We start from the raw sequence: 8,511 nt of genomic DNA, 5'->3' as shown, positions 1-8,511 counted from the left end.
GTGCGGCGTTGTCTCGGGATCGGTCAAGTCGCACGTCGCAAGGCTGCTGGGAGCAAGCATCAGCGGCGGCAGGTAGATCGGTACTGACTGTAGATCGTGAATCGCCAACGCACTTTTTACGGTTCCGCTCGGCTGTGCGGGAGTGTTTGTAAAGTACCTCGCTAATGTTTAGGCTGAAAATATCAAACTGATAGACACATGTTCGTTACGAACGTCTTTCTGTATCTTTGCCGCCGCCGCCGGTCAGAGGAGTGTAAATAAAAAGGTTTTTTTTCGACGTCTCGTGGCGAGGATTACGGACACTTGGACCGATCGGGCTCTTCGCAATGGAGCGCTTGTCTCGTCAAGAGGTGTTGATGCAGTGTCAAACTCATGTAGCAGTGCTAAAGGTACTCTCAATATGCGGAAAGGAGGAAACCAGACGTTACACTACTATGGCGGCAGCCCGGGCTGGATGCAAATGTCTTCATTCTTGACCAAGGCAGGAAGTGTACGGCTCCGGACGGTTGTATGTGGGCTGATTTGCACACTCAATGAACCACCAGTTTGAACCGTAGGTAGGAAGCTTGTCGGACACCGGATGATGACGACGGATGTACCCCACCCCCCACATACGAGGGAGCAAGTTTCGGTTTCATTTAAATTGAAATATAGGCTAATCCACTAGATTCTCAATTCAGTATAATGCCAAAACCATGCAATTTAAATGGAGAATCATAGCGTTTAAAATAAATGTATTCTTAATTTTTTGAGATCGACTACTGGGATGTACTATATTCGGAATTTTCGGCTGTACAGTCGGTTATCGTATAGCAAATAGTTTCGTATGAAAATGCTAGTAAATTTGCTTGGCTTACTCACAGATGGATTGCCGGGACAAAAACGAAAAAAAAACGCTTTCGATCGCGGAAAGAAAGAGAGGAGAAAATACAGCAGGAAAATGGAAAAACGAGAAGAGAAAAAGAGGAACAAGAGGAAATAAAACGGAAAAAATGGCGAGAAATAATCAAAGAAAAAGGAGATAAAACAGAAAAAATGCGGCAGAAAAGTAGGAAAAGTAGAACATAATAAGAGGAAGAACAAAACAGACGAACGAAAAACAAGATCTCACCTTCGCTAAGTCTATTTTGTGGTCTAATATCAAGAACTTTTCAGTTTGCCTGAATCTACATTTTTCGCATTAAGCATTTATTCTTCTCCAGCAGAAAAACAGGATAAAAAAGGAAAAAAAAGATGAAAGGAAAGATGAAAAGCGACACCCAAAAGAAAGACCGAGACTAAAGCACAAAAAAGAGACAGGAAAAGACGGGCTTAACATCGAGGAAAACGGAAGAAAAGAGCGGAAGAACGGAACAGAGGAAAATCTGAACCCAGGAAAAAGGCGAAAAACGGTACAAGAAAATAAACAAGCAGCAAATGAGGAGGAGATAAGAGGGTAAAAGAGGCAAGAAAGCCAACACGGAACAGAAAACCGGAGAAACTAAAAGGGAGATGAAGAATAGTGATAGAAAACGGGAAAAAGATGTTAAACGCGACAAAAAACAAGAAAACAGTCTCTTCAGAAGAGATGTCTAAAACATCACGCTACAAAAACTTCAGTCAAGAAAACAGTGTTGCGAAGCCCTCGTGTGGTCTAATTTTCTCACAAACGCGTACTCATTCTATCGAACACGTCGGTATAAGCATCTCTTTTGAACCTTCGCTATTATTTATTCATACACTGCGACGAGCTTGTGCGAATGTGTATTTAGCTAACAGTTGTCGTTCGTCATTGCAGCCCAAACTGCTGACACCGATTGCTCGCGAAGGCTCGAGTAGAATCGAAGATAAGGAAGAAATGAAAGAATAATTAAAATCTTTATCCTAGCGCACCATTAGCCCTCACGAGCAGATGGTAGCTTGCGAGTTATTTTACTCGCGAGTGGGCTATGCAGAAATACGATATAAGGTTGTGTCTTCGCAAGTGTGTAGGAAGCAGAATGTCTGCACACAGCAGCGGCGTGAGTGGCGCGAGCGTTGAATGCTATGCTTCTCATACTCTCTTGCGTGAGAGTAGGCGTCGTTGGCTACTCGCTTCTCGTTGGCTTTGCAACATTGCAAGAAAATCGGACAGAAAATAAGAAAACTACAAAAGACGAAAAACGGGCTAAAGAAAATGGTAAAACCGGAGAGGAAAGGGAGAAAAGGGAGCCAAAAACAGAATAATTGTGACAGAAAAGACGGAAAAGGAATATACCAAAAAAGCAAAAACGGAAAAGATGAATACGAAAAGCGAAAAGAAAAGGAAATAAAAAGATTTAGAAGAAAACGAAAACTGGGAACTGAAAAAAGAGGAAAAGAGAAGGAGAAAAGATGGGATCGGAAAAATAACAAAAAAGAGTGAAAAACAGGACTTAAAATAAGAACAAATATGATCAAGAAGCGAAACTAAACAATGAAACAGGAAACACGAGACAGAAATAAGCAAAACAAAAGAAAAAGAGGAAAACGGAAGGAAATGAGAGCACAAATGAGCATAAAACTGTAATAGAGGACGAGAAAAAACGGGGCAAAGAATTGAAAAACGGGACTGGAAAAAAATAAAACAGGAAAGAGGGAAGATTTCAATTATGATTTCAAGTATAACTGTGACAAATTTTGGGTCCATCTCCGGTTTAAAGCAAATTAGTTCAAATTAGTCCCAATTCAAGTCTAATTTAATGTCCAATGTCAAGTTGAACTTCAAGTTCAATTTCATCTGCATTTTAATCCCATGACTAGTTAATGCCAATATTAGGCTCAATGTAAAGTCAAATTTAAATACTGATTTCCAATTCAATTTCAAGCACAATTCGTATTCTAATTTCAAGTCCACTTTCAATTCCAATTTCGAGCTTAGATTCAAATCCAATTTCAAGTCAAATTTCAACTTTAATTTCAAATCCAATTCCGGGTCTAACTCCATTCCAATATCGAATAAAAATTCAAGTCCAATTTCAAATAAAATACCAAAAAAAATTTTGTTGCAAGTCCAATTTTAAGTCAAATTCCGAGGAAAACTTTCATTATAAATTACTCTAAATTTAAGTCCAATTTCAAATACAGAATTTGATTAATGTCTACATTTAGCCTATTCACTACGTCACAAATTTCATTAGTTTTTCCGGAAATGGAACGGGAAATCATCAGCACCCAAGCGAAATTTGTGGTGCTGAAAGGTGCTAAGCTAGATCGTTTATGACCATAGTTAGTGAGCACAAGCAGTCCCAAAATGTACCCTTGCGGTCTCCGCTTGTTACATTGGATAAGTTTGATTTCGTGCCGTTAAATTCCACGTATTTGCACATTTTTACGCGACACTTGCCGCTTTAACTTTCTCCAAAGTTAAAGTGAGTGGTAGATGGAGTCAAAAACCGTGCTAAAATCGAGGAGTACCATAGCAGTGCCAAATTTACGATCCAATGCGAAGCAAATTTGATGAATGCTTTGGTGCACACCTCTAAACGAAAAATTATCATCAGTTAAACCTATTGTAAAATCGTTAGCCCAAAAAATCCGACGATCTGATCGGGATTCGAGATGCACAACCACAGAGCCACTTGAATTAAAATATCTCAATTAAACGACTAGGCCTTCAGCATGATGTGCGGTATTTTGTTATTTCAAAATGACTCACAACACAGCATAATAACCTTGAAATGTAAAATTTTTAATTTAATCGGTTAACAGATACTTATTTCCGAATTAATATTGCCTGTTCAAATAACTAACTGCTGAGTAAATGAATCGATTTCGAAGTATTGCAATTTTTTACAAACATCATTGAATTTAATTCGCCAAATAACAATAATCGTCATTCATAATGTCCAGTGAACAAAACGAGTTTCCTGCGATACACAACGCAAATGCACCCCAATCAGATTAGCGAAGACGAAAACCTAAACCAAAGCCCGGTCCGCGCAAAAGTGATCAATCATCGTCATCCGATCACGACAGTTGGGTGGCTCAAATGTCGAAATAAAAAAAAAATCAATATTCGTGCGGTCGCAGATCGCTCATCTCAATCCAGTTCGACTATTGTCGCGGGCCCACGTAATTCAGCAGAAACAGAATTCCTCTCTAACCTTGCTTGGTTCGAGAACATCCAAAGTTGTGTGCTTCGCAGATCGTCCACCAACACTCCGCACAAGCAGCCACCCACGTTATGGCGATCGGGATGGATTGAAAGAAAAAAAAACGAGCGGAGAAGGGAGCTTTCCAGAAGCGAGTAATATTTTTCCATCCTTGGCAAAAATCTGTACGATCGAATAACTCTAACCATTATTTATGTTTATTGTCTATTAAATCTTTTGGTCAAAAGTTTCCGATCTAAAGCGAGTCAAAGTGCAAAAGAGAAAAACAAATCAATGGGACCAGCTGTGCCCGCAGTTTCTTGGTTTTTGTCTTTCACAATCCTATTATTGTTGTTGAATTTTTTTTGTGTTTCTTTCTGCTCTGTACTTCACTTTTTATTAGTGATGAATCAAATTTATATCAATCTCTTTGCTTGCTGGTTGGTTGTAGTTTCCTGGACCCAAACCGAACCACGGCTCCAATAGAGAGGGGGGCGGTTTGGCGAGAGGCGCCGAATGACTGCAGCACGCTTCTGCTATTTATCAGAGTTTATTGAAAGCGAAAAAAATCGAGGTAGGTTTTCTGAATAGAAGCAGTCTTGTTTGGACTATTAGACAACGGGCCAAGATCGGCGGATAGCTAGAGTTAAAATGATGATGAACTTAAAGACGACTCTTGTTGCTGGTGTTTGGGTAAACAAAAACCGATGGGCTGATTAGAAAAATCATTAAGCTTTAAAGTTATGTTGAAAACTGCGAGTTCTAACTTCTCCCATCACCAGTCACATTCCACATCGAATCGAAATACGACCCAATTACTCATCAAATTTCCAAGCAAAAAAGCACCTCTCATCCATCACTCGACCCTATGAATGGCGACGGATGATCGGATGGACAATGACAAGCTCCGAGAGTTTACTGGTCAACCGATGCCTACCTGCCGTCTGTCAGTTCGTCAGCCAAGCCGCAGTGTCACGCGTCACAGGAAGCACTGCATCAAATCAGCGCACGCCAACCGTGTCTCCCCACTACACCCTGACCGCTCTCCACCCTGATTCCTTCTGACGAACCAAGCGGGAGCTTTTAATTTCACTCTGATGAGACACTGGCGCGGCTTCCAGCTCATTCAACCGTCACGCGAATAGATGCGGATGTAAGTCGGGCTCGTCGAGTCCTCGCAGGGCGATTCTCGCTTTTCTCTTGTTAGCATCCTCCGCTGCTCCGCTGAAACCTTTCCCCCAGCGCGAACGGAATTCACGGACATTGGTTTCGGTTCGGTCTATTACAATCGTTTCTCGTGTTGATATTTTTACCCCCTGCCCTAGCCGCACTGCTCCGCTCAGCTGTTTGATGGCATTGTCGCGAGTTTCTGTTACATTTTTTGCCCCACCGGAGTCGGATTCCAATTTACTCGTTCACTTCTTCCGATACACGTAAACTATAGCTCATTCAAAGCGACGATGATCGCGTGTCTCCGACTGCGACCGTTGTCAGGTTAATCGACATCGGTCTTCTTCCGTGGGTGCTCCTTCGTGGGCCATTCATTCACCTGTTTTTCACTTTCACGGGGAGCAATCCGAAGTCAGAGCAATGGAAGACGGCGAGGAAGGGATGGTAAAGAGGAGAATCGGGACCAGGGAGACACTTTCAATGAAAAGTTAATTGGCTGAATTGTTCCCCGGGCTTTTCCGTGTACGCTGAAAGTGCGACTTCCACGGAGTCATGCTATAGCAGTTAGACACTCGAGCCAGTCTGATGGCAATCTTGGGATCATCCACAATTTCTTTTCATAGCACACTGAAGGTAAGGTAGGAAAGTGGTATGAAGTGCAGGCCGAAAAAAATGCTCACTTTGGCACGAGGTTTAGGTACCTATAGAAGTCAAGCAAGATTTATCCTCCTAGGCCGGAAATTAATGATTCAATTAAGAGCCGAGACCTCGAGGTACGCTCGAGATGAGCCGCAAGAGGTTAGTTGTCGCTGATCCACAGCTGATCCAGATCGAACGAGCTTTGTGCGCGCTGGAATAGGACGAACAACTGAATTTATAACGTTTCAATTTGAGCCAATGTTGTGACAGGATGGCAACGGCTTTTTCTTATTTGCTGGCGTAGTTAGGTTAGGGAAATTGATCCTCTAGGATGATAACGAAACTTCACTGTGAGGATATTTTGAATCCGGTTGTGAAAGTTTATTTACCTGCATACTAAAATTATTCAAATTGAGCGCTTTAAACTAACGACGAACGATGCGGCTTTACTCGTTTTGTTTCACCTTATCGCGAATCCAATCGCTATAGTGAGCCACATTGGTAAACACGTCCGAGTACTCTTCCCGTCGGCAGTCAGAATGGCCAAAGCTGGATACTGCTGCCAGAAAGTAGCGCCCCTCGAGTGGGCCGTTTCTCACGTACTGGAACGGAGCGGCGCCCATGTAATGCGAACAGTTTACGTCGTCATCGAAGTGATTGTAGGTACTGCAAATCTGGCCTCCTGACGAATCCAAACGTATACTTGCTTCAGCGTACTTCCGTTCGCAGGTATCGAAGTTTGCCTTTTGCACTACATTTCGGATCAAATGCTTTTCCGGTCGGGCATGTTTCTTCCAACCAATGATGCTAAGTAATTTGTTAGACGGAACTGCGGTTCCTTTGGTTGGCAAACAGATTGGAATCATAGATGTCGCTCGACCCATCTTAATCAGAGCGATATTGTTGGCAAACTTGGGATTATTGTAATCTGGATGTACGGAAACACCTTTAACCGGAACTCGCTCTGCCGTAGTTTTGAGTGTTTTTCCATCAATTTCGAAAATATCATTCACCGTATCCAGCCGATAGTCGTTAAGTCGAACCGATTGACTGAAACAAAGTAAAAAAAATCATCAACTATTACAAAATTAAATTAGGAAGTAAACTATACTTACATACTGGAGAGTCGTCGTGGTTGAACGCAATGAGCAGCGGTTATGAGGAAACTAGGATGAATCAAAACACCATGGCAAACGTCCTCCAGCGAACGGGTATTGTAATTCACAAATTCGATAACCGCCAACCAAGGATACTGGTTAAGGGAGCGTTTCAACTCCTCCGGAGTCCCTAAAGGATATTTATCCTTTCCACACTGGGAAATTCCAAGCAGATTCGCTTGATCCCCGCTCGATGAGCTTGCTGCTGGCGTCTCTACCGGTTCAGCATCGATATCGATTGTCGTCGCGATGGTAACGTGGGATTGAATCCAATCGATGTAGTAAGCTGCGTCCATCAACACCAGGTAGCTGCTGCTTATGATCTTCAACGTATTTGGGTCCGTTTTTCCATTACTCACTATTCCTCGCAGCACCCAATGAGTTCCCACACGAAGGAACAAACCGCCACCGCTATCTCCCGGACCAGCTAAAGTCCCATTTCCGTAGCCAGCACAGAACGTTTTCCCAGCATGCAACAATTTCGAATAGTGATCCGAATCACTATCCAAACAGTCTTTTCTGGACACGATCGGCATTGTTGCTTCGTTCAAATCTTTTGGCAACCCGTAATTCTCATCGTAACCCCACCCAGCAATATATCCAATCTGGTTCACAATTTTATTCAGCGACCTGTCCCCCGGCCACAGGCAAATCGGCTGCACATGGGTCGAGTATGTAATCTCAGTGTACAGTTTCATCAGCGCCACATCGTCCTCAAAGGTGATTTCATCGTATCCTTCGTGTCGTATAATCCTGTCCACGTTGTGCTGTTGGGCGTGCTTTTCCGTTGCGTCAAGATTCGTCACTCCAAGCTTGATAAACACGCGGCTTGCTGGCAGTCGCTGCCTCTCGCTCTGATCGAACGTGCAATGTGCCGCTGTGATGACAAACTGCTCCGTCAGGACAGTCACTCCGCACTCGTAGGACGATGCTCGCTGCATTCGAACGAACATGGCGCCATGCCATGGCCACGATCCGGCTAACGCCCGGTACCCATGGGCGACAAACTCTTGGGCGATCGCTTTCTTCTGCCCACAACTGCCAGTAGCTGTTTCGAATCAAATATTCATCACTTTGCTGTATTATCGTAAACAATGAAAAAACTTACCGCCGTTCGATGGGGAAACTATGCTCAAAACTAGCACGATCGTAAACGTGACCAGCTTCATCGTACTCAATGGCAAACTGAGACAAGAATCACTTTGACCATTGACACAAGATTTTGTTTTCAGTGAATCCCCTTGTGACGACGACCAGCGTTTAGAGAACTGAACCGATCGTCGGGCACGTTAAGCAAGACTGGTTGAGCACTAGTCGGTGCAACGCTAGTCGGCTCCAGACTCTGAACCGTGTAGAACCAGTTCTGTCGGTGATAAGTGGGAAGTTATGAAGCGTTACGTTAGACGCGCGCCCCAACCTTCATGGTATTTCCAGTTGTTTAGCTGCTAGTAGAC

The 8,511-nt window shown here is 43.2% G+C and overlaps 1 protein-coding gene across 1 annotated transcript; it reads right to left on the bottom strand.

The window, feature by feature from the left end:
- Positions 1 to 6,265: 6,265 nt before the first annotated feature.
- On the bottom strand, positions 6,266 to 8,267 carry LOC128742833 (polyserase-2-like). Its single transcript, XM_053839311.1, has 3 exons — positions 8,166 to 8,267; positions 7,016 to 8,105; positions 6,266 to 6,950 (listed from the first exon to the last, which is right to left on the bottom strand). The coding sequence occupies exons 1-3, from the start codon at positions 8,224 to 8,226 to the stop codon at positions 6,347 to 6,349; spliced, it is 1,755 nt and encodes a 584-aa protein (XP_053695286.1). The 5' UTR covers positions 8,227 to 8,267; the 3' UTR covers positions 6,266 to 6,346.
- Positions 8,268 to 8,511: the final 244 nt, after the last annotated feature.

The sequence above is a fragment of the Sabethes cyaneus genome, chromosome 3 (genome assembly GCF_943734655.1).
Source record: "Sabethes cyaneus chromosome 3, idSabCyanKW18_F2, whole genome shotgun sequence".
NCBI lineage: Eukaryota > Metazoa > Arthropoda > Insecta > Diptera > Culicidae > Sabethes > Sabethes cyaneus.
This window is presented reverse-complemented; position numbering and strand designations above follow the sequence as displayed.

What these genes read in the sequence shown, in the direction of transcription:
- LOC128742833 (XM_053839311.1), bottom strand. Translation starts at nt 8,226, where the DNA reads ATGAAGCTGGTCACGTTTACGATCGTGCTAGTTTTGAGCATAGTTTCC. An exon ending in AGTTTCCCCATCGAACGGCG is followed by an intron (nt 8,106 to 8,165) that starts GTAAGTTTTTTC and finishes GATTCGAAACAG; the next exon opens with CTACTGGCAGTTGTGGGCAG. An exon ending in CCACGACGACTCTCCAGTAT is followed by an intron (nt 6,951 to 7,015) that starts GTAAGTATAGTT and finishes ACTTTGTTTCAG; the next exon opens with TCAATCGGTTCGACTTAACG.